The 25,256-nt window shown below is 45.0% G+C and overlaps 2 protein-coding genes across 9 annotated transcripts in view; one reads left to right on the top strand and one right to left on the bottom strand.

Moving 5' to 3' along the window:
• WDR93 (WD repeat domain 93) overlaps positions 1–8,204 on the bottom strand; it is a 44,356-nt gene extending 36,152 nt beyond the window's left edge. Inside the window, exons 1-3 of one of the 4 annotated variants that reach the window (XR_003913134.1) lie at positions 8,189–8,203; positions 828–872; positions 349–385 (exon numbers count right to left, since the gene is read on the bottom strand). The gene's annotated coding sequence lies outside the window, so the exon portion shown is untranslated. Of the gene's footprint in view, positions 1–348; positions 386–827; positions 876–8,188 lie in introns of those variants that run through there. The other 3 variants (XM_029951401.1, XM_029951403.1, XM_029951402.1) reach the window with 3 other exon arrangements.
• Positions 8,205–8,262: 58 nt separating this feature from the next.
• Positions 8,263–23,795, top strand: PEX11A (peroxisomal biogenesis factor 11 alpha). 5 transcript variants are annotated; one of them, XR_003913135.1, is made up of 4 exons: positions 13,170–13,404; positions 19,009–19,124; positions 20,988–22,156; positions 23,219–23,795. XR_003913135.1 is itself a non-coding variant. In XM_029951405.1 (3 exons), the coding sequence occupies exons 1-3, from the start codon at positions 8,385–8,387 to the stop codon at positions 21,557–21,559; spliced, it is 744 nt and encodes a 247-aa protein (XP_029807265.1). In that variant the 5' UTR covers positions 8,297–8,384; the 3' UTR covers positions 21,560–22,273. The 5 variants fall into 5 exon arrangements, 4 of the variants coding, with proteins under 4 accessions (XP_029807267.1, XP_029807265.1, XP_029807264.1 ...); XM_029951405.1 differs by lacking the exons at positions 13,170–13,404; positions 23,219–23,795 and adding an exon at positions 8,297–8,440 and having other exon boundaries at positions 20,988–22,273; XM_029951404.1 differs by lacking the exon at positions 23,219–23,795 and having other exon boundaries at positions 20,988–22,273.
• The last annotated feature ends 1,461 nt before the right edge of the window (positions 23,796–25,256 follow it).

The following is a 25,256-nucleotide window of genomic DNA, read 5'->3' as shown; positions in this document are numbered from 1 at the left end:
CTCCATCTCCTGCTAGGACAGCGTCTGTCTCTGTCCCAACTAGAAGCCAACCTCCCTCCCACGTTCTCCTGCGTCTTCCATCCCTGCAAATGGCTGAGCCCAGGGCCAGCTGGGCCGTGAGCCGCGTCCCTCGCCTCTGACCAGATGCACTTAAGCCCTTCTAATCCCTGCAGTCTCGTTTGTTCCTTTCCCTCCAGGCCCACTGCTGGCAGCCAGGAGTGTGGCCCAGTGCCTGGGACATTTTGCTAGGGGGTACAGACATGTTTGGGACTTGAAAACTGATTAGAAGAAAACAAAAGCCCCGCAAAATAAAAATTATTCAATATTCACAAAGATACTACAACTTACTGGCTCCAGCCTGCGCGGGGGCCTCATGTTTCAGTTCCTGGGAAAGAACAAGGAATCTGTACTTTACAAAACTCAAAACTGTACAAATTATTTAAAAAGGCTGGGGCTGCCTGGTGGCTCATTTGGTAGAACATCTGACTCTGGGTCAGGTCATGATCTCACGATTTGTGGGTTTGAGCCCCACGTCGGGCTCTGTGCTGACAGCTCAGAGCTTGGAGCCTGCTTTGGACGCTGTGTCTCCTTTTCTCTTTGCCCCTCCCCTGCTTGTGCTCTGTCTCACTCTGTCTCTCAGAAATAAATAAATGTAAAAAGAAAAAAAGTAAAAAAACCGATTCTCTTAAAAATAAAAACATAAAAAAAGGCTTTCAAATATTATAGTTAAATAAAGGCATTTAATGTGGCACATGGGGTCCTGCACTGTCCGAGCGCTGGGGCCCGTGGAAATCTTGTAAAGACCTACTGCCGTCATCTGTCCTCACCTGCCAGGGCACCTGATGTCTTCAGCACACGGGTGGAGGAGCTAGCTGCCGGAATATGAGAGGAAAGAAACACCTGAAATAATTGGTGGAACAGTAAACTGAGCTCCCACAGCGCCGGGAACAATGCCCGTTTCCCGCAGGGAGAATGCAAAGCCTCCTGATTCATGAACTTGAAGTGGAGTGCTCAGAAGCATCTTGCGAAGTAGTGGGAAAAATTAGCCCTCGAATCATGGAAGTTACCAGATTAGGAGCGCCTGGGTGGCTCAGCCGGTTAAGCATCCAACTTCAGCTCAGGTCATGATCTCACAGTGTGTGGGTTTGAGCCCCGCATCGGGCTCTGGGCTGACAGCTCAGAGCCTGGAGCCTGCTTCCAATTCTGGCTCTCCCTCTCTCTTTGCCCCTCCCCTGCTTGCAGTCTGCCTCTCTCTCTTAAAAATAAACATTAAAAAAAATTACAAAAAAGAAGTTACAAGATCAAACTATTGCTAAGTAACTTAACTGCATATCAAAACAACTCAGGAAAATTTATAGGAATACAAAATATATCCAGCATCCAATGAAGGCAATGTCTGGGATCCAATAAGAAGAAAAAAAAAAACAAAAAAAATCCCCAGCGCGCCTGGGTAGCTCAGTCGGTTCAGTGTTGGGCTTTGGCTCAGGTTATGATTTCATGGTTTGTGAGTTTGAGCCCCATGTTGGATTCTGTTCTGACAGCTCAGAGCCTGGATGGAGCCTGCTTCGGTTTCTGTCTCTTTCTCTCTCTGGCCCTCCCCCATTTCACACTCTGTCTCTTCCTCAAGAATAAATAAACATTGGGGCGCCTGGGTGGCTCAGTCAGTTAAGCGGCCGGCTTCGGCTCAGGTCATGATCTCACGGTTTGTGGGTTTGAGCCCCGCGTTGGGCTCTGTGCTGACAGCTAGCTCAGAGCCTGGAGCCTGCTTCAGATTCTGTATCTCCCTCTCTCTCTGACCCTCCCTGCTCATGCTGTCTCTCAAAAATAAATAAAAAACATTTACAAAAAGAATAAATAAACATTAAAAAAATTTTAATGAATAAATGTTAAAAAGTTATTTTAAAAAATTACCTGGCATGCATAGGCAAGAAAACACAGCCATAATAAAGAGAAAAATCAGTTAATAAAAGCTGACTCAGGGGCGCCTGGGTGGCTCAGTGGGTTAAGCCTCCGACTTGGGCTCAGGTCAGATCTCACGTTTGTGGGTTCGAGCCCCGCATCAGGCTCTGTGCTGACAGCTAGCTCAGAGCCTGGAGCCTGCTTCTGGTTCTGTGTTTCCTTCTGTCTCTCTGCCTCTCCCTCTCTCATGCTCTGTCTCTCTTTGTATCAAAATAAATAAAACATTAAAAAAATAAATAAATAAAAGCTGACTCATAATCAACACAACTATAGGAACTAGCAGACCAAAAAGAAAAAAACCAGTTAATAACTGTTATATACTTATAATGTACTGATATATAAGATATTTCACATGTTTCAAAACCAAGTGGAAATGTCAAGTAGGGACGTGGAAGATACAGAGTAACCCAAACTGAACTTTTACGGATGAAAACTACAATGTCTGAGATGAAGAACACATTCGATTAGCTTAACTACAAGCTTTGAGACCAAAACAAATGAGATGGACAGAAGATTAGTGAATCTGAAGATACAGTGACAGAAATAAAATGAAACAAAGAGAGAAAAAAAAAATACAGTGAGGTGTGGGAGTACCTGTGTTGGCCAAATATGTGTGATTGAAATCCTCAAAGGAGAGAAGAGACAAAAAAAAAATCTGTAGAAATAGGAACATATTTCTAAATTTGATGAAAACTATAAACTCACAGATCCATGGAGAAAAACAAGTCCTCAGGAAATGAAACATGAAGAAATCTATACCAAGGCACATCGTGACCAAAACTAAAGACGTAATAAAGACAAATTTGAAAAGCATCCAGGGTAAAAAAAAAAAAAAAAAGACGTGAATAAAGGAACAATAAAGAACAGCAGCACATTTCCTGACGGAAAGCACCAGTGAGATAGCAGTGGAGCAGTGTTCTAGAACACTCTACCCAACAACAGCAGTGTACTGCTTCTTTTCTAAGTACACAGGAATCATTTACCAAGACCAATCATATTCTGGTCCGTAAGCCAAGTCTTACTAAATTTAAAAGCACTCAAGTCATACAAACTATGTTTTCTGACCCCTCAGAAATATTTTAGAAGTCAATAACAGAAAGAAAACCCCAAAAATAACACTGCCTAATACCTTATGGATCACTACTACCTACCTATTAGAATGACTAGAATAAAAAAAAAATATTGATGATATTAATGAAGATGCAGAGCAAATGGATGAGAATATGAAATGATACCACCTTGGAAAAGGATTTGGCAGTTTCTTATGAAGTTAAACATATATGTGACACAGCAAATGCACTCCTGGGTATCTACTCTAGGAGTAAAAAAACTTATATCCTCACACAAAATCCTGTACACAATGTCTATTGTGGCTCTATTTATAATGGCCAAAAATCAAAACCAATCCAAGTATCCTTCCCTGGGTAAGTAGATAAATCAACAGTGCTGTATCCACATAATGGATACTCCTTGGTAATAAAAAGAGAGACATTCCTGATAGGCACAAAAATATGGATGAATCTCAAAGGCATTGTGCTCAGTGAAAGAAACTAGTCTCAAAATTTATGTGCGGTGATTCTATTCTAGAAGACACAAAATGAGTAATGGGGGCAGACAGATCAGTAGTTTCCAGGAGTTACAGGTGGAGGGAGGATATTATTAAGAAAGGATAGCATGCAGGAGTTTCTGGGGGCGGTGAAGCTGTTTTATCCAGATCGGAAAAGAAGATGTAAAGTCGTCTTTGTTTCTATACAATACGATTATCCATACAGGAAATCTGATGAAACCTCATCTACTAAATGAAGTGGACAAGATCGCAGGATGTAAGTTCAAGATACAAAAGCCTCCTGTATTTCTGTACACTGGCAACAAAAATCAAAAATTGAAGTTAAAAAATACTACTATAATAGTACCAAAAATGCGGAACAGGGATAAATCTGACAAACGTTGTATCAGACCTGTGCACTGAAAGCTGTAAAATATTGCTGAGAGAAATTAAAGAAGACCCAAGGGAGTGGATTGAGATCCCTTGCTTTTGGTTGGAAGACTCAATTTTGTCACGATGTCAATTCTTCCCAAATCTAGAATTGAACACAACCCCTATGATAGTCCAGCTGGCCTTTAAAAAAAAAAAAGAAATTAAGAAGCTCATTTTACAACATATATGGGTATGCAAAGTACCTAGAAGAGCCAAAATAACTTAGAAAAAGGACAGAATTGGAGGCCTAACACTCCCTATTTCAAGACTGTCATAAAGCCACAGTAATCAAGACTGTGATTGGCATCAGGCTACACAAATAGATCAGTGAAACCAGAATAAATCAGATAGAGAGTCCAGAATTAGACTCACGTATGCACGGGCAGCTTATGTTTGTCAAAGCAAAGATAATTCATTGGGAAAGGATAGCTTTTTTTCCAATAAATAATGCTGCAGCGATTCAGTATCCACATGGAAAAGACAATGAACTCTGATCTATACCTTGCAGTATATACAAAAATTCACTCAAAGTAGATCATAGATCAAAATGTAAAATTAAAAACTATATAACTTGTAGAAGAAAATACAGGAGAAAACACTTGCATTCTTCAGTTAGACAAAAATTTCCTAGATATGACACTGAAACACAATCCATAAAAGAAGAAATGGGTAACTTAAACCTTTCAGAAATAAGCGTATACTTTTCAAAACCCACCCTTCAGAGAATAAAGATAGTCCACAGTCTGGGAGAAAACGGTTGCAGGTCATGTATATGATGAATCACTTGTGTCCAGAATCTTTTGCACATTCTGAAAACTCATTAACAAGAAACAACCCGATTTTTTCAAATGGGCCAAAGATTTGCACACTTAACCAAAGAAGACCTACCGATGGCACATGGGCACATGAAGAGATGTTCCACAGCATTAGTGAAATGGAGATTACAAGACCAATACATGTGTATTAGGATGCCTAAAGGTAGAAAGATCACACCAGGTGTTACCAAGGATGCGGAGGACCCAGAACTCCCCCAACTACTGTTGGGAAGGTAAAATGGTACGATGTTTGGAAAAACAGTTTAGCAACTTTTTAAGAAGTTAAACATACTACCTACACTTTATAGCCAATCATTCCACTCCTAGAGGCGGCATAAGGGAACTAACTGAAAACACCCAACCACCCATAGGCTTGTACATGAATGTTCATTATGGCTTTATTGGTAGGAGCCCCAGACTGGAAACAACCCGACTGTTCATCAACAGGCAAACAGGTGAACTCCCAGTCATAGCCCATGTTTAGTGGGAACACAGAATAGCACAGCACTTTGGAGAACAGTCTGGCAATGTCTCACAAAGTTGAACATAAACTCGTCCTATGATTCAGGAATTCCATTCCTACATGTTACACAAGAAAAACTTCTGTTTCATATGAAAATCTGTACTTAAATATTTATAGCAGCTTTATTTATAATTGCCCCAAACTAGAAACAATACAAAGATACTTCAGTGCGTGAAGAGATCATGAACTATGGTAGGTCCATACAATGGAATACTAGTTAACAATAAAAAATTACAAACTACTGATTATGCTAAGTGAAAGAAATCAGATAGAAAAAGCTACATATTACATGATTCAATTTGATACTGTGAAAAGGCAGAATTATTGGTATAGGGAACAGACTATATAAATCTGTGTTTAGAGACACCCTGTGCTCATCTTTATCATCTAACATATCACTGTGTTGTATTTACTATTTACTTGTGTCCCCCATTAACCTTTAACCCTAGGCAGAGAGCTTAGCACAATGGTAGGTACATAGCCCGCATTCAATACATTTGCCTGCAGTATTGCCCTACCCTGGGACATAAATTTGGAGAATACTTTTGTCTCTCTTCCAAGCATTTCCTTCCGCAAAGGATGAGTAATTTGTGGGGCCAAGAGATTATACCCATCCAGAGCCTAGATGCACCCTTCTGGAGTCTAGACCATGTCCAAGGGTACCTATACCCTTGAAATGGACTGCCCAGATGATGCCATGGCCTGCACAAACTTCTTTCCCAGCTTTCTCTTGAGGGCAGGCCCGGATGCTAACGTGTGCACCCCTAGACCTGAAAGATGGCCAAGACACTGCTGTTTGCAGGGGTAGGGGCAGAACTTGGATGTGGCTTGGCATATCCACACATTGAACGCAAGGCTCCTCTCAGTGATGTGGATGGGAGCCAGGAATGAGAAGCGACGGGGTGTGGGAAAGGACCAGGGGACCAGCTCTCCCAGTACCATATGCCAGCTGTGTTTCCAGGTCCTCCACGGAGCCCAAGAATTCTTTTTTCTTTAATATAATTTATTGTCAAGTTAGCTGACATATAGTGTATACAAGTATGCTCTTGGTTTTGGGAGTAGAGTCCCATGATTCATTGCTTACATACCACACTCAGTGCTCATCCCAACAAGTGCCCTCCTCAATGCCCATCACCTATTTTCCCCATCTACCCTGCCACCCCCTCCCATCAACCCTGTTTGTTCTCTGTATTTAAGAGTCTCTTACAGTTTGCCTCCCTTCCTCACTGAAACTATTTTTTCCCCTTCCCTTCCCCCATGGTCTTCTATTAAGTTTCTCAAATTCCACATATGAGTGAAAACATGTGGTGTCTGTCTGTCTTTGACTGACTTATCTCACTTAGCATAATACCCTCCAGTTCCATCCAAGTTGTTGCAAATGGCAAGATTTCATTCTTTCTCATTGCCAAGTAGTATTCCATTGTGTATATAGACCACATCGTCTTGATCCATTCATCAGTTGATGGACATTTGGCTATTCCCTAATTCCCTAGGGACATTTCCCTAATTTGGCTATTGTTGATAGCACTGCTATAAACATTGGGGTACCTGTGCCCCTATGAATCAGCACTCCTGTATCCTTTGGATAAATTCCTAGTTGTGCTATTGCTGGAGCTCAAGAATTCTGAATGTGAAACTGAACTTTTCATTATGAAAGTGTATTTGACAAGGTAGAAGAACAGAGCATATCTAATGTGACAACTGGGTTACCTTGACTCAAAACTTTCAAATATTTAAACATAACGTATGTGGGGGAGAGCCTGGCTGGCTCAGTCAGTGGAACACAGGAGCCTTGATCTTGGGGTCAAGTAGAGATTACTTAAAAAAATCTTTGGGGTGCCTGGGTGGGTCAGCTGGTTGAGCATCAGACTCTTGATTTCAGCTCAGGCCATGATCTCGCTGTCTGTGAGATCAAGTCCTATATCAGGCTCTTCACTGACAGCACAGGGCCCCTCCCACTCTCTCTCTCTAAATAAATAAATTAATTAAAAAATAAAATCTTTAAAAATAATAGAAAAATAAAATAAAAAATTAACATATGGTTCGTGGGTCCCTCTTTGTAGTCCTACCCCGGGGCCTGCAAATATTAAGGGCAGGCCTGATGAAAGGGAATAAAGACTACAAAAATAGGTCACCTGACTTTTTGATTACAGGGGGGACATTTTATAAAATTACTGCTATGGAAGGGGTGGGATTCCACATCTTCAGGCCCCACAAAACTAACAGTCAGGATGCAATTTCATCATCATTAACTTTTTTTTTTTATGTTTCTTTTATTTATTTTTGAGACAGAGAGAGAGACAGCTGGAGCAGGGGAGGGTCAGAGAGAGAGGGAGACACAATCTGAAGCAGGCTCCAGGCTCTGTGCCAGCTGTCAGCACAGAGCCTGACGAGGGGCTCGAACCCACGAACCGTGAGATCATGACCTGAGCCGAAGCCGGCCGCTTAACCGACTGAGCCGCCCAGGCGCCCCCATCATCATTAACTTCTGCCTCCAGTGTGTTCATGTTAGGCCTTCGAGAGCTTCCTCAAGTGGCAATCTTCTTAAACCAGACAGTAATTCTCGCACTTTACCCAGCTCTCCATGCTAGAAACACATGCCACAAACTGGCTTATCTCTGCTCTAACCGTTTCCTTCCCCAGCCCTGGAGCTGCTGTCGCTCAAGGGAAACCGAGGCACAGAGGTGGGAAATGATTAGGCCCCCAAAGTCCCCAAGCAAAAGCCCAGGGGAATCTGCATTCAGGACGCCACACGGGTTTCCGAGTTCCCAGGATCTCCGGGAACGCCGGGGGCTGGGGAGACGGCCTCCCGCCCCCCAGGTCCCCCCTCTAGGAGGCCCTGGGTATCAAAGGGCGCCCGGGGACACGCGGGGAACCGCTGAACCGGAGCCCAAGAGCCGAGCTCACGCTCACCTGAGCCGGCCGCTTGGCGTCGCCTTGGTAACCGCCACTTCCGGCTCCTCACCGGAAGCCCGCCAAGTCGCTGTTCGGAAGGCGCACCCGCCCCCACGGAGGCGGGGAGACTCAGTCTGTCCCGCGGGGACCCGGCGACACCCTGGAGGACTCGAGAGACTGAGCCAGGGGCGACACGTGGTCTCCGCTGGGCGCCATGGACGCCTTCACCCGCTTCACCAACCAGACCCAGGGCCGGGACCGACTCTTCAGGTGAGTCCGGCACCCTTCCCCGTGCTGCGACCCGAGCTGGGTCCCCTGACGTTCGGCCCCAGAGGAGGGACTCGCCCGGTGGACGGAAGCGGGACGGAGTTCGCTTCTGGAGCCCCTCTTCGGCCCCTCTGGCACCTTTGGGGACCCCAGCGGAGCCTCCTCCCGGCAGCCCTCCGGCCGTGACCTTGGTGGACCGCTCCCCCAGCCCTTTTTTTTTTTTTTTTTTTTTTAAATAATCTCTGCACCCACCGTGCGGTTCGAAATCACAACCCCAGGATCAGGAGTCCCACTGTCTACCGCCTCATCGACTGAGCCAACCAGGAGTCCCCGCCAGATTTTTTTTTTTTTTTTTACTGTTTACATTTTCAGAGACAGAGAGAGAGAGAGAGTGCACAAGCAGGGGAGAGGCCGAGAGAGAGGGAAACACAGATTCCGAAGCAGGCTCCAGGCTCTGAGCTGTCAGCGCAAAGCCCCAACTCTGGGCTGGAAACCACAAACCGTGAGATCGTCACCTGAGCCCAAGTCCCACGTTGGAGCTTAAGGGACTAAGCCACCCAGCACTCCCCCATCCTACCCGCCGGGAATTTTTTAAGATGAATTTGGGTTGGCATTTGTGGCCAAGGAAGCCAGACACTTGGTTGTGGTTCCCAATATCCCATGAAACGCTAATGGAGAAACAAAACTTGTATTCATGTTTTATTACTGTCCTGTCTACCTCATCGAGATGGTAGGGAAGGAAAAATTCTTCCTCTACCCTCAAGGTCTTCCTGCTAGGCAAGGAATTAAATTTACACAAAACCGGTTCCAGGAGGAGAAAACAAAACAACAACAAAAAAGCCCACAACCAAGGATGTGTGCACAGTGGCCGGGTAGTGAGAACGGACAAGAATTGAGTTTTTCTGCATTTGAGACAGATGGACCATACATTTGTGAGGAATTGACAGGATGAAGAAAAGAAAAGAGGTGTTTGGGAGCGTCAGTGAGGAGGGAATCCTAAACGGAATTTCGGCTGAGGGGCACCTGGGTGGCTCAGTCGGTTGAGTGTCCGGCTTCGGCTCAGGTCATGATCTCGTGGTTGACGAGTTCGAGCCCCGTGTCGGGCTCTGTGCTGACAGCTCAGAGTCTGGAGTCTGTTTCCGATGCTGTGTCGTTCCAACCCCCGTGCCCCATCCCTCCCCCGCGCATGCTCTGTCTCTGTCTCAAAAACAAATAAACATTAGGGGGGGAAAAAAGAATTTAGGCTGAGGTGGTGGGGTCTGCAGCTTTTTCTGTTGTAAATTTCCTCTCTCTAGTGATAAGGATGTCTTTTTACTTCCTTAGGACACGGAAGGTATTTTTCACGTGGAAGATGTGTTTTGCTATTTTCTGGGTGACAGAGGAGGTCAGAACCTCTATTTCTTAAGTAATTTCTATTTAAAATAACCGGTATGCCAAAATGGCACGTGGCGGGGTGGCCTACCCTCAGCCTCTGCGGTTCCCTTTCCTGAAACTTCCCTGGAAGTTTTCTTGCGTTACAAGCTGAGCTGAAAAATTGTCCCGTGGGCTTGAACCAGGGTCTTAGTTCTGCGGGTCATTTTCGTTCAACTCCATACAGAAGGCGGTGGTGCAAGTGTGTTCTCAAAGTCACGCCCGTGGTTGAATCAGGTAATAACTAAGGCCTTTGTCTGGAAATTAAAAGAAAAGCTATGACCGATGTTTGGATCAAGTTATAAAACCAGTTTCTGAGTTCTGACGGTCGCCGGTCAAGAAGATTTCTAGTTATCAGGCTTACAGCATCTTTACGTGAAGCGACGGCAGGCAGCGGCCATCTGACGGAGGTGCCTGGTCTGTGATTTGAGGGTCTCTGGTGATCATTTCGAGTGGCCCACAGAGCACCAGGCATGGAGGTTATTTATGTAGGAGCTGTGGTTTTTCTCAAGTTCACATCAAGTTGTTGTTATTCAGTTTGCAGGGTTTCAGGGAGAGGCGGTCTTGGTTATCAATGATTTCAAGTCACACGGCTAGAAAATATCAAAAATATTCGTTTGGAGAATTGTAGCCAGGCATTGGAAGAAACTAGAGGAAATCAAGATCCAGTCCAGTTTATCATGAACTGTATTTGAATCTAATATCCACAAAGATGTTACTGAAACTTTTTTTTTGTTTTTTTTTGCCTATAATCACCTTCACTTTACTAAAGGTAGCCAAATTAAGACTAATGTCTTTGCCAAATGAATCTAGTTTGGATAAGCTTGGCCTGATGAGTTCTATAAGTGCAGCAAAAATAGTGATTAATCATACAGGCTCTTTGAAATCCAGGGGCGCCTGGGAGGCTCACTTGGTTAAGCACCCCACTTCCGCCCAGGTCATGATCCCACAGTTCTTGAGTTTGAGCCCCACCTCAGGCTCTGTTCTGACAGCTCGGAGCCTGGTGCCTGCTTCGGATTCTGTGTCTCCCTCTCTCTCTGCTCCTCTCCACCTCCCTCCCCTCCCAGAAATAAATAAACATTAAAAAAAAAAAGCACTTTAAATATGCTTTGCTGGAACTTTCTATAAGGAATCTCCATATTGAAGTTTAAATAGCCCTCGAGGCCAGAAGCCAAGCCAAATACTTGCCATCAGACTTCACCTGTGAGACCTGTAGGTGAAGGTTGATTGCTCTCTTCTTGAGGTTGTCCAAGTACCCTCCGGTTCTTGCACCTGCCAGGCAGTGACCTCCTCTGCTCACCTGGTAAGAGGCTGCTGCTGGGAGCCCTGGAAGCAAGCCAGTAGGCCTTCTTCCAGAAGGCTTTCCTGGCTCCACATAATCACCCTTAGAGCTTAAAACCATGTAGGGTATCTGAGTTTATGGCCGCCTCCCTGTTGTGACATTCCAGTCAAAGCCTCGGCAATAAAGCCAGTGTTTCTAATCGTGTCCTGTTCAAGGAGAACAGACTCTTACCGAACTTACCCAAATCAAAATGTTGTCAAATATACATATAAGCATTCAGTAGAGTTTTTGAATTCTGGAGGGATCAGACAGGGAGAAAAAGATAAATTAAGAGGAAAAACTTTTCTTAAATCTGGAAAAACATAAAGGTCAATATTTATAATTATCTTCCTCAGTTCATTTATGTTCTTTTTTTCTTTTAATTTTTTTAATGTTTGTTTATTTTTGAAAGACAGAGCATGAGCAGGGGAGGGGCAGAGACAGAGAGAGACAGAATCAGAAGCAGGCTCCAGGCTCTGAGCTGTTAGCAACAGAGCCTGACGCGGGGCTCGAACCCACGAACCATGAGATCATGACCTGAGCCCAAGTCGGACACTTAACCCACTGAGCCACCCAGGCACCCCTATGTTATTTTTTCTTGATCTGCTTAAATTCAGTTCTTCCTTTAGTTCCAGAAATTCTTACCCAGTTCAGCTTTATGATCTTAAAGTTTTCAGAACCCTGCATTTGTCAAAGTTCCTTTTTATGAATCTCTCAGGGTGAAACACATTTGCAGGAAGCTTTTGGAAAAGGATCCGAGGAAAGTATTAACTATCTATAATGAGAAAAGAATTAAAATGGCCAGGGTTACAGATCTGATTAGAGTTTGTCAGGGAGCAAGAATTCCTGTCCCTTCAAAGGTCCTTCTAGAATCAAACTGATATGGGTCAGATTAACAGGAAAAAAATCAAAGCTGATAACGGGGAATCTGCATAGACGTGGAAATTCCAGAGACAGGCAAGGTGAGGTGTATATGCCATTGTAAACTGAGAAGGGGTGGGGGTCTGAGACTTCAGAGGGAAGGAATGCATTTGACCGGGTGGTAAGAACAGATGTTTGGTCTTAGACATTTGCGCTACCACACAGATGGGTCATTCAGATAAAACTTATCTTTGCTAATAACCCTTATTCTGGGAAAGAACCTCAATTTAGATTCTCTGTAGATAAGGGAGGGGCAACCCGCAGGGTCTCAGGTGCCTTCAGCTCAAAATAATCCACATGCCAAAGGGGGACATTTTGGGGGAACCTGTCCTGAACCCCTTGAAGTTCATTACAGTGCAGTTGACAAGGAAATTTGATTATTTCTGTGACATCCAACACTTCAAGATAGTTCTATACCAGTACATATCAGATTTCCAGGAGTTTCATATAATTTCTGGGACACTTATCTTAATAACATTTACCTATCCAGATGTAATTTAAGAGGGTTTAGTATCACTGACTTGACGATGCTTCCCATGTAATTTAACACAACAAATACACCTAATTAGTGTAATAGCTCCTTTTGTATAAAAAGAGACCAGATATTTTGAAATGTTCCCTGGGCCCTCTGGAATATTTCCATTAAGTTGTAGACTTGATTTTGGAATTTGATTTTGGGAAGTTTGTCACAAACTGTCAAAGCACTTGATTAAATAAGATCACAGATCATGAAACACTATCAGTTTAGCCAAAGTGACAATAAAAATTTTTTTCAATGTTTGTTTATTTATTTTTGAGAGAGAGAGAGAAAGAGAGAGCACAAGCAGGGGAAGGGCAGAGAGGGAGAGCGAGCATCCCAAGCAGCCTTCAGTCCACACAGGCCTCACTGTCCTCAAAGAGCCGGACACGGGGCTCAATCTCATGAACCACAAGATCATGGCCTGAGCCGAAATCAAGAGTCAGACACTTAACCGACTGAGCCATCCAGGCAATAAAAAGTTTTAAAGGCAAATACAGAAGAGTACATCGTTGTGAGCAAAACTTAGATTTTTTAGTATTAAAAAGACTTTTCCTGAGTAAACATCTGATAAAGACAAAGCATTGAATCTCTTTTTTCCTTGGCAGATTACATTAAAGGTAAAGAAGACCTTTGTTTACAATTTGTCATAAGAAGCATACCAATAATCTAAGGAAACCTCTTCCTTTCATTTTATTTCATTTCAATTCCAGTGTAGTCAAGATACAGTCTTATGTTAGTTTCTGGCATGCAAAATAGCAATTCAGCCGTTCTGTATACAGCTGCGTGCTCATCAGGGTAAGTGTGCACTTACTCCCCTCCACCTATTTTACTCACCCCTCCACCCATCTCCCCTCCAGTTACAATCTATTTGTTTTCTATAGTTAAGAGTCTGGTTTTGGGGGCGCCTGGGTGGCTCGGTCGGTGGAGTGTCTGGCTTCGGCTCAGGTCATGATCTCATGGTTGGAGCCCCGCGTCGGGCTCTGTGCTGACAGTCAGAGCCTGGACCCTGCTCAGATTCTGTGTCTTCCTCTCTCTCTGCCCCTCCCCTGCTCATGCTGCCTCTCTGTGTCTCTCAAAAATAAATAAAAAACATTAAAAAAAAAGAAGGAGTCTGATTTTGGGTTTGCCTTTCTCTCTCTCTGTTTTGTTTCTTAAATTCCACATATGAGTGAAATTGTATGGCATTTGGGTCTGGCTTATTTCACTTAACATCATACTGTCTAGATCCATCCAGGTTGTTGCAAATGGCAAGATTGCGTCCTTTTTATGGCTGAGTGATATTCCTGTGTGTGTGTGTGTGTGTGTGTGTGTGTGTGTGTGTGTTCTTTAACCTATTGATGGGCACTGGGTTGCTTCCATAACTTAGCTATTGTAAATAATGCATTAAACATAGAAGTTCATATGTCTTTTCAAATTAGTGTTTTTCTATTCTTTAGCTAAATACTTAGTAGTGACATTACTGCATCATATAGTAATTCTATTTGTAATTTTTTGAGGAACCTCCAAACTGTTTAACACAGTGCATGCCTGCACCAGTCTGCATTCCCATCAACAGTGCAATGGGGTTCCTTTTTCTCCACATCCTCAACAACACTTGTTTCTGAAAACTTCTTTTTAAAAGAGAAAAATTCTGAAGGTCCTGAGTCAGTCTCATAAAGAGAAAAATTCTAATTTTGTACCAGTGTACTTTTGATATTAAAACTCATTTTTAAAAAGTATTTATTAAAAAAATAAATATGTATTTATTTTGAGGGAGAGTGCAAGTGAGAGAGGGGTAGAGAGAGGGGGACAGAGGATCTGGGCTGACAGGCAAACAGTAGTGAGCCTGATGTGGGACTCGAACTCACGAACCACAAGATCGTTATCTGAGCAGAGGATGCTCAACCACTGAGCCATCCAGGCGCCCCTTAAAACTCATTCTTAAATAAATTTACTTTAACCTTAGCCAATACTGACCACATATAAAAATCCTTTTCCAAGTTTCCTTTTCCATAAACTTTCTACAACCTTTTTTTTTAATATTCAGATTTTTGTTGTAAGTTTTCCCTCTTTAAATGATTAGCCTCACTTTGGGATGAAAAAATTTTGCCTCAAAAAATGTATTTTTTTCTTACCAAAAACATACTTTTTTATACTTTTTTTTTTTTTACCAAAAACATACATCTTACTTTCCTTGTCTACAAAGTTGTTTCTCTTATTATTTAAAATTTTTTTAATGTTTGGTGTTTTTTTTTTTGAGAAAGAGAGGGCACAAGAAGGAGAGGCGCAGAGAGAGAGGGAGACAGAATCCGAAGCAGGCTACAGGTTCAGAGCTGTCAGCACAGACCCCAGCAAGGGACTTGAACTCATAAACCTGGAGATCATAACCTGAGCTGAAGTCAGACGCTTCACCGACTAAGCCACCAAGGTGCCCCATTTCTTATTATTTTCAGTAGCTTTAACCACATACTACATGTTAATTAGGATTTTTAATTCTTAGAAACTTTAATTTTTAGTGAAAACTAAATAATAGTTATAAGCTGTTACATCAGCATTCTTATCAATATTATGAATAAATTTCATGATTTTTAGAAACATGTATTTCTGTATAGTAGTCTTTCACTAAAGCAGGAGACATGTTAACTAATAGACCCAAGTTTACTTTTACTGTGTAATAAGGAGGCTGAATGTCTAGATAAACCTGTGCCCAGTACTTAATGTTTATTATTTTATCTCATTTGGTGATGACCTAGTTATTCAGTGAATTCAACTTTGACTCCTCATTTAGCAACACTTCAGGGTTTCAGGTCACCAAACGTTTACCTAAAACTTTTTTAAAAACTTTAAAATAAGTAAAATTTAATTTACTTATTCTCAACAATTATGCTTAGACTACCCGTGAAAACTTCAGGGACATCAAATAAGTCATTGTCCCAAACTGTTGTTATTATTTTTAAAACATTTTCTAACAGAGATAACCTCAACTTATTTAGCTCTAAGGTAAACACAGGCAGAATAAACATTTTAATTTTAATGCTGAGAACTTTATAATTTTTTTAATGTTTGTTTATTTATTTTTGAGAGAGGGAGAAAGAGAGACTGAGTCAGAGTGTGACCAGAGGAGGGGCAGAGAGAGAGGGAGGCACAGAATCTGAAGCAGCTCCAGGTTCCAAGCTGTCAGCACAGAGTCTGACACGGGGCTCAAACTCATGAACCGTGAGATCATGACCTGAGCTGAAGTTGAACACTTAACCGATTGAGCCACCCAAGCGGCCCATGATGAGAACTTTTTAAAGACATGTTTATCTTAAATTAGCTTTAATACCAAGTATTTTTCCAGGTCATGTAACTTGAAGAATGTTGGGCTAAGTTGCTGTCTTGCTTAGTTTTAGAATGCGCCATCTTTAGGAGCACTTGCCTTCAAACCAACTTGCTAGAGCTCTTGTACAAATTAATTTTAGCAATACTATCCAGAGAGAGAGAAATATCTCAACTTACAACATGTATACGGACACACATACATGGACAAATGTAAGCAAACCTATTATAGCTTTTGTTTTTGCTAATCTTTGTGGGAAGGACACATTATAGACCTGATTTCCAAACACTTCCTTTAAAAAGAAAAAAAAGGGGCGCCTGGGTGGCTCAGTCGGTTAAGCCTCCAACTTCGGCTCAGGTCAGATCTCACGTTTGTGGGTTCGAGCCCTGCGTCAGGCTCTGTGCTGACAGCTGGCTCAGAGCCTGGAGCCTGTTTCCAGTTCTGTGTCTCCTTCTCTCTCTGCCCCTCCCCCTTTCATGCTCTGTCTCTCTCTGTATCAAAAATAAATAAAACATTAAAAAATTAAAAAAAAAAGTTTTTTTTTAATGTTTATTTAGTTTTGAGAGACAGAGAGACAGAGCGTGAGCGGGGAACGGCAGAAAGAGAGGGAGACAGAATCCAAAGCAGGCTTCAGGCTCCGAGCTGTCAGCGAAGAGCCCGATGTGGGGCTCAAACTCACAAACCATGAGATCATGGCCTGGGCCAAAGTCAGACACTCCACTGACCAGCCACCCGGGTGCCCCAAAAGCAGCTTATATTTTAAAAAGGTGCCCCCGCTTTATTTTTTTGTTCTCAGGCTATCGTGGGCTGTGTTTACATTTTGAAGACACGATACGAGTCTAGCTTTGAGGGACAGAGAAGGAATGCAAGTTTTTTTTTATCTTAAGAGATTTTCAACTAAAATAGGAAACGATTTATGCCTTTGTAAAGTTTATGTCAAGCATTTAGACAAAAGCCTTCTTTTTAGTGAGGAGGTCTTTTCATTTCTTAGTACAGGGACAGTATTTTTCACGTTTCCTACTTTTTTTCACGTTTCACATTTTTCACCTGTTTCCTACTTTTCTGGGGGACAGCGGAGGGGCTGTTTCTTAAGTAACTTATTTAAAATAGTCATCATAGCAACGTGGCACATTTCGGGGCCACCTGCTCTCGGCCCCTACGAGACGCTGCGTGTGAACTTGTTTTGTGAACCCTGGAACAGAGCACAGCGTGCAGAGCACCTCTAAGGCACACGCCCCGCTCCTCAGTAGGGATCGTGCTGTAACCGTCATTCATTCATGATGTTTCTTTTAGAAACTTGGTTGATTCTTACTCACTAATAATAAGTATTATTATTATAACAAAAGAATAGTTATGGGCGCGGTTTCGTTCAGCGGCATTCCCTTCTCGTCCGGGTGCACAGGTGCTAATACAGGCAGTCCAGTAAGAGTGGCCCCGATCGGGGGACTTTCATAAGCCGACCTGACACCGGGTACTGTTCTCGGTGCATTACAGCTGTGTGTTCATTTAAGCCTCGTCGCTACTCTAAGAGGTAGACACTCTGAATTATTCCCATTTCACAGCTGGGGAGACTGAAGGAGCAGGTTAATAGGTCCTCAGTGGCAGAGCTGAGATCTGAATCCACACAGTTGATTCCAGTGCCCACCACTTTAATGACCAGCCCACATGACTGTTGTAATTAATGTGATCGGCTTTTTTAATGAATGCATTGTATGCAAGCAGCATTAAAATGGAAGCCTTCGGTTTCAGTGCCCGCGGGACCTGCCCTGCAAGGCTCATCGGTGAGGTCGGTTAATAAAGTAATTGTCAAGGACATACTTCTCCGCAAGATTGGAGATCTCTGGGATCCATTTCCCGATGCCCGTGGTGGTCTGTAGCTCCTGCAGACAAACTGGCCTTCTGAAAATGCTCCCTTGGCTTTGGATGCATTCCTGTTACTCAGCTGAATCTGAGGAAGGGATCTTACTGACGTGACCTGCTGGTGCCCTCCGGCCAGGAAGCTGCTTTAAAAAAGAGAGACGGAGAGAGATTCTTTTTATTTTGTCCCCAATAACAACTTCACCGTCTTGGAAAATGTGCCACATTTTTATTGAGAAGGATATTTGTAGCCTAAAGGGATTCAAAGGCAGCTACGAGACTGTCCAAAACAGGAGCCTCCTTTGTTTTTGTTTTTTTAATGTTTTATTTATTTTTGATACAGAGAGAGGCAGAGCACGAGAGGGGGAGGGGCAGACAGAGAAGGAGACACAGAACCGGAAGCAGGCTCCAGGCTCTGAGCTAGCTGTCAGCACAGAGCCTGACGCGGGGCTCGAACCCACAAATGTGAGGCCTGACCTGAGCCGAAGTCAGAGGCTTAACCGACTGAGCCACCCAGGCGCCCCGTGCCTTTGTTAAATGGACTGCATTTAAATGCATTCAGAAGTTTGATTCTGTGACACAAAACTTCTCGTGTGTTCCCCTGCTGTTGGTGAGGCATTAGTATTTGTAGTCATAATAATCACTTTATTGGATATTTAGTATTAAATAGGAGTCTGTATAAAATATGAACTAGTTTTCGAAAGACAGACAAAAATATATCTATACTTATTCACGTATTGGTGTGTATTTGATCCTTTTATAAAAACTAGAGCAGGTGCACACTCAACTTCTCGTTTTGGTTCTGGTTTGAGTGAGTGTCCCGTCACATAAGTGCCTGGTGAGCTACATGGTAAAAAGTTCATTTTAGGAACCTGAAAAGTCACTCTACAGAGAGAAAATGAAGAATATGAATCTATGCAGACTTCACCTGGGGGAGATTTTTGGGCAGTTTACCATTCTGTTTCCATTTCTCTGTGCCAGCAAAAGGCCTTTCGAGGGTCCGTGCACCGTTATTGCAGAGCTGCCTTTCATCACCTTTGTGTCACATTTCCGTCACACGCTCTTGCCTCTGGCCCTGCGGGCTCACTGTTGCAGAATTATGCTCTTGTAAGAACTGCTTACATGAGAAATTGTCTTGCAAACTTTGCTTTTAGCAACACATCTTCCTCCTTTCCTTGCTGCATGAATCAAATTTTATTTGGTTTGTAAATCATTCTCTTCATTTTTCTTTTTTTTCATTTCAGAGCCACTCAGTACACATGCATGTTGCTTAGCTATTTGTTAGAGCCTAAAGCTGGCAAAGAGAACGTGGTAATGAAGCTCAAGAAACTGGAGTCCAGTGTGAGCACTGGCCGTAAATGTAAGTACCCTGTCTCCTGAGGGACAGCGGCTCCTGGTGTGGCGTCGTCAGACCTAGTCATACTTTCTAGATCATTCATTTCGAATCAGTCACATTTTTTGATGGCGCTGGCCAGTAAGGCTGCTGAGATGACAGGCCCAGAAGCTGGACGTTTTGCTGCGCGCCACTCACAGGACGCAGTGTGTCAGCCCAGCTCGAGTTCTTAGCATCAGACAGTGCTTGGGCAGTCCCTGACAGGGCTCCTGGCTCCTGGAGGGCCTTGGTACTCTCTAGAAGACAGAATAGCTTGCCTTTCCTGGCTTTTTGCCTTCTTTGGAGGAATTGCTGGAGGAAACGGATGGGGTAGTTCTCAGACTTTGTGGGGTGATTTCATGTTCAAGGCAAAAGTGAAGTTCCGTGTTTTGTACTCATTTGATTTGCTTTCATAATAAAGCATACTGGGAAAGCCCAGCCTTCTAATAACAACAGCACACCTGAGTCTCAGTGGTTGGAGGAGAATCACACGTTGCTAAAGGAGGTAGGCAGAGGCGTTCGGATGGGATGTAGAAATCAGAGGTGGATCAGTTACTTTTGAGCACCTACTTTGGGTATGGTTCTGAGCGTTATGAGGGGACTAAGACCACATGGTACAAATAATGGTGTAAGATCTAGTGCCAAATATATGGGCTAGGACAGAGGAAAAGAAAGGTTTGGGAGGAGGTGGAACTTGAGGTGTGGCTAGAGAGGACGGAAGGAGAGCTTTCTTGAAGGGTGATTTCCTCCATGAAGGCTCAGAACTGTGAATGAGCAAACCATGGTATTAAAAGGTCAATGAGGAGACCAGTCTGACAGGGAGAAGACTTACGTTGTCCGGCAGAGGGATGCTAGGAGGTGGAGTGAGCTTCTCTGGATGCGTGGAAGGGTAGCCTTAGAAGTTCTCAGATTCACTAAGTCTCTGAAGTCCAGGAAAGGCTTACCCAAGGTCGCTCCGCTAGCTAGCGCAAGAGCCAGAGCTGGAGCCGGGGTTATTCGTTACGTATTCTGTGTTGTGTTATTTTTGGTACAGTAATACCAGGCATTCTTCTGAGATTGTAAGTCTCTTGAGGGTAGCTACTTTTGAGCATTTGCTGCGTCTGAGGTAGAGTTCTTTAAAGGAAGTACAAGTACTCCTTTAGGACGGTCCATAATGTTTATAACTCATTCTGAGCAGGTGCTCAAAAAATACTTGATTGGTACATCCCGCATTAGTTGAATTACATGCTCAGAAAAGGCTATGCCTTACAGTGGTCGATTAAATTCAACTAGGAAGTTTTCCTAGCCACTAAATCCTCCCATCTCTACTTTGTCTTCTTGACAGTGGGGAGCTGGAGGGGGTTGGAACCACAGAGATGGCAAAATGCTAAGGGTGTTTTATAAAAAAGCAATCTTTTGTCTGGAAAGTAAGTAAAATCTAAGGCATCAGACTCTCCAAAAGAATGCTGGCGTCTGGATCAGAGAAATGCCCACAGTGAATTAAAGCTTCGTATGTGGTGGTAATGTTGCATCTGGACTTCATGTTGTCCTAGGACCCTTCTTCTAAAGAGGCGTAGCTGGTGATGCTCAAGTGTCGCAGCCCACACTCATGACGGACCTTGCCCCAAGTATCCCGTAAGCCAGTGTTAAGGAATTCACTGGAATGGAGGCGATCAATGTAAAGAGTCACTGTCTTTTGTGCCTTCCAGATCATTCTGGGTGTCCTTAATATCCTGGAAAGTCCTTCTTTATTCCCGAGCAAAGACTGAGCCTCCAGTGAGAGGCACCTGTCACACACCCTGATCCAGCGATCCTGCCTTCACATCACATGCTAATTAAGTACCCGGTAACGGTTCTGGGTTCCTCTTGCAGGGTTCAGACTAGGCAACGTGGTGCACGCCCTCCAGGCGACGCAGCAGAGCATCCACGCCCCTGCGCTGGTGCCCCGCGTGTGCCTGACGTTAGCCAACGTGAACCGCGTGATTTATTTCGTCTGCGACACCGTCCTCTGGGTGAGGAGCGTAGGGCTGGCCGCGCACATTAACAAAGAGAAGTGGCGGACGTGGGCCGCCCGCCACTACTGCTGCGCCCTCCTGCTGAGCCTGGCCAGGGATCTGTACGAAATCTCCCTGGAGATGGAGCGGGCCGCGCGCGACAGGGCCCAGCGGGAGCAGCCGCCGTCCCGGGGTCCTCCTGGCTGCAGCGTGGCCGACGAGGAGACGGAATGGCTCCAGGCCTTCCTCCTCCTCTTGTTCCGAGCCCTGAAGGGGCATCCCCCCTTGCTCCTGGACACGGTAAAGAACCTCTGCGACATCTTGAACCCCTTGGACCAGTTGGGGATCTATAGGTCCAACCCCGGCATCATTGGACTCGGAGGCCTCGTGTCGTCCCTGGCAGGCATGGTCCTCGTGGCGTACCCCCGGCTGAAGCTGAGGACGCAGTGAGGTGCTCTCAGGCCCCGCACCGGCACCTGCTTGAAAAGGCAGCGTCTGCGGAGCGGGCATCTGCAGGAGGCGCAGACCGTGTCCGACTGCGCGTGAGGACTCAGCCCTGCGAGTGACCCGCGACGTGAGCAAGGGCGGGTTCAGGCGTGCAGAACGGGAGCACCTGAGGATTTATATGTGTGTTTTTGAGCGCTGTTGTGACTTCTGGATTTCCGAGTATTTTCCTTTCATCTAACATTTGTTGAGCATCTCTTCTGCTCGGGGTGGGAGCTTACTGTTTGCTGAATATACAAAAACTAGAAGAGGCCCAAATGATCATTAATGTACAGTGTGACTTAGGGGCGGAGGGCCTCACTGCTTTTGCGCAGCGACTGCAGATCTAATGCGCAGCCGCCTCTCCGGTCTCCCAGGAGCCTCTTGTTCCTCTGGTCAGTTCCCGGCCCTGCACCCTGCACCCCTCCATAGACGCGCACGCCAGGACGCAGGAAGCTGGGCTTAGAGCCTTGCATCACAGCACTGCCGCCTTCCACTGGCCAGAAGGAGAGCCCGAAACGCATCAGGCACCTTTGTGGGATAAATTGTGACTTCAGGTAGTGAGTGAGTAAGCAAAAATCAGAAGCGCATAGGATGGCCTGCGGTAAAAATAATGTGGAAGAGGGGCACCTGGGCGGCTCAGTTGAGCTGCTGACTCTTGATTTCGGCTCAGGTCACGATCCCAGGGTTATGGGATCAAGTCTTGTACCAGGCTCCGTGCTGAGTGTGTTTAAGATTCTCTCCCTCTGCCTCTCCCCCACTCACACTCTCTATCTCAAATTTTTTTAAAAAATTCTTTTTTAACGTGGAAGGCCACAACCAGAGCCTGGAGGTAGCTGAGACAGACGAGGAAAGTCAGGGTAAACAAGTGAGGCCAGCACCTCCTTCCTCTGACTCCCTTCCTGGGTTCTTCCCACGATATTCTCATTGCCCCCACAGTGAGTGGAAGCGTGAGACCCTCCAGAATCCTGTGCGAAAAGCCTTTTTTTAGAACTTTCTTAGTCATTGGTTTACATAAAAATTAAAACTCTATCTAGATTTATCAGCTAGGTTATTTCATTTAAAGCCATATAACAGTTTGGGCACTTCTACATTAATTTTCATCAAAGTTTATGCAGTGAAGAACTTTCTGTGAATGTGGGGCGTCATGATTTTCTGTGCTGACTCAGACTTCTCAGGTGAGGGGTGGTTTGGGGGAGTGGAAGAGAGCAGTAAGGGCCTGGTGAGAAGTTATTCCTTCCTGCTTCCCATCTGGGGGTTTGAGTTGTGATTGTAGATCCTCCAACTGGAGGGAAGTGAGGTAGAAACCTAGGAGGCCATCCGGCAGGAAGCCGCTGTGTCAGTCTTACCCATAAAGCCATTTCAGTTACCTGATTCGAAAAGAGCAGAGAAATGTGCACTGAATTTCCCAGAAATGTGAATGAGATTCTTAAAAAAGTAGACTCAGGTCCTCAGCTCTCTCTTTTTAAAGTGATTCATCAAGATAAACGGGATTTGAGAAAACACTGGGAATTTTAAGAGAACCGAAAGCTGCTGGGTCAGGGCCAGGAAAAAGTTGAAGTAACTAATTTTACTTTGTCCAGATCCTCTACTGTCGTAGATTAATTATGTCTAATAAATTTCTAGACAAAACAGACTCCTGTCTCTGTGATGCGTTCTGGGAATGAGGAAGAGCGAAAGGAAGGCCAATCCAGAGATGCTCAGGGTGGACGCGGTCGGTCGAGAGGGCTCTGGCACGAGGAGCCTGGAAGACCCGGGCCGAGGGGGAGGACGGAGAAGGATTGAGGCTGCACCGTCTGGGTTGAAAGACCGCTAGGATGATCTCCTGCGCCCGCTCTGCCAGCAGAGGCCTGGCTGCCACCTGGAGGCGTGGCCCTGGAGTCTGCGGCGGCGTGTTAGTGTGGCAGGTTACAGTCTTACACGTTACTGCTGCGTCCCCTGTGGCCCTTTGGCCCTTTGCAATTTAGCGTGGGCCACGGGGAGTTTGGGAAATACCATCTCTGACTGGTACCCTGCTCCCTGCCTCTCTGTGCATCTTTCTTGCTTCTAACTAACCATCCCGACCTCCAAGCCTCCGCGTTCACGAGGGACTCTGAAAACCAAAGACATTCCTAACAAACGCACAAAACAACTGACCGTTCCCTGAGAATTTATTCAACAGCGGATGTTTGGATGCCACGCTTCGTTTGGGGGTCCACTTGTGCACGAGGGCCAGGGTCCCTGTGCCCATGTTGGGGGTGAGGGGGCGGCTGGGGCTGGGGGAGGAAAGGGAAGAGCCCGTGTCTTCAAGCTGCGGCTGGAAGATGGACGGCTCCCGGGGGACCGTCCTCGGCCCTTTCACCGCTTCTCCCCTCTCACCCACATTCCGCGCTCCCGGCCGAGGCGGCCACGGGACCAGCTTTGTCAGCAGAGCCTGCAGGCACGGAGCCCTGGACTCTGGCCCAGAACCACCGCTCCAGAGCCCTGGAACTGCCCTTTGGCCCACTTTGCTCTCCAGACACGGCCTCATGGACGATTCCTCCTGACCCTTGAGGGCAGAGGCTCCTTTTTTAAATGCTTCCTTTCCTGCATTACTGTCTTCTATTCTAAAAGCCCCAGTCCGGGGGCACCTGGGTGGCTCAGTCGGTTAAGCGTCCGGCTTCGGCTCAGGTCATGATCTTGCGGTTCGTGGGTTCGAGCCCCACGTCAGGCTCTGTGCGGACAGCTAGCTCAGAGCCTGGAGCCTGTTTCAGATTCTGTGTCTCCCTCTCTGACCCTCCCCTGCTCGCGCTGTCTCTGTCTCTCAAAAATAAATAAAAAACATTAAAAAAAATGACTCTTGATCTTGGCTCAGGTCAGGATCTCATGGTCAAGAGATCGAGCCCTGCAGCAGGCTCTGCATGGTCATCCTTTCTCTCTGGCCCTCCTGTCTATGTTTAAAGCTTACTGTTCTGACAGTGCAGAGCCTTCTTGGGATTCTCTCTCTTCCTCTCTCTGCCCCCTCCCAAAATAAATAAACATTAAAAAAAAAAAGTAGGGGCACCTACTTGGTTAGGCATCCGACTTTGGCTCAGGTCGTAATCTCACAGTTCATGAGTTTGAGCCCCACTTTGAGCTGTCTGCTGTCAGTGCAGAGCTCGCTTTGGATCCTCTGCCTCCCTCTCTCTCTGCCCCTGCCCTGCTCTCTCTCTCTCTCTGTCTCTCTCTCTCTCAAAAATAAATTTTAAAACATTTTTAAAAAATTAAAAATAAAAGTCCTGGTTGAATCAATAAGTATTAAATGTATCCCATATTTATTATTCGTTTTGGAGGCTCGCTGCATGACTCTTTCCTCCCTTTCCTGACCTCTCATTTCCTGCTTTATTGTATCACAGATACAGAATTGATTACCAAGGATCTATCAGAAAGCTCTGTCTCTCCCCACCTCCTGCTCTTCTCCTACTGCCCACAGTATACAGCTTAGCAGAGATTCAACAAGAGAGCTAATTCTACCAACAACAAGGAAAATAAGTTTATCCCATTATCCATTTTATTATTTTTTTAAGTAAGCTCTAAGCCCAACAGGAGGGTTGAACTCAGGACCCTGAGATCAAGAGTTGCATGCTCTACTAACTGAGCCAACCAGGAGCCCCCCACCGCCACCAATATCCATTTTAAGGGGCCCTTGGATGATCTGCCAACTATG

The sequence above is a fragment of the Suricata suricatta genome, chromosome 9, assembly GCF_006229205.1.
Source record: "Suricata suricatta isolate VVHF042 chromosome 9, meerkat_22Aug2017_6uvM2_HiC, whole genome shotgun sequence".
NCBI lineage: Eukaryota > Metazoa > Chordata > Mammalia > Carnivora > Herpestidae > Suricata > Suricata suricatta.
The sequence above is the reverse complement of the archived record's forward strand: the minus strand, read 5'-3'. Positions and strand labels throughout refer to the sequence as shown.

Coding starts and splice junctions, on each gene's coding strand:
- PEX11A (XM_029951404.1), top strand. CDS start 13,340: ATGTTAGTTTCTGGCATGCAAAATAGCAATTCAGCCGTTCTGTATACA. Junction 13,405..19,008: donor ACAGCTGCGTGCTCATCAGG/GTAAGTGTGCAC, acceptor TTTTCATTTCAG/AGCCACTCAGTACACATGCA. Junction 19,125..20,987: donor TGTGAGCACTGGCCGTAAAT/GTAAGTACCCTG, acceptor TTCCTCTTGCAG/GGTTCAGACTAGGCAACGTG.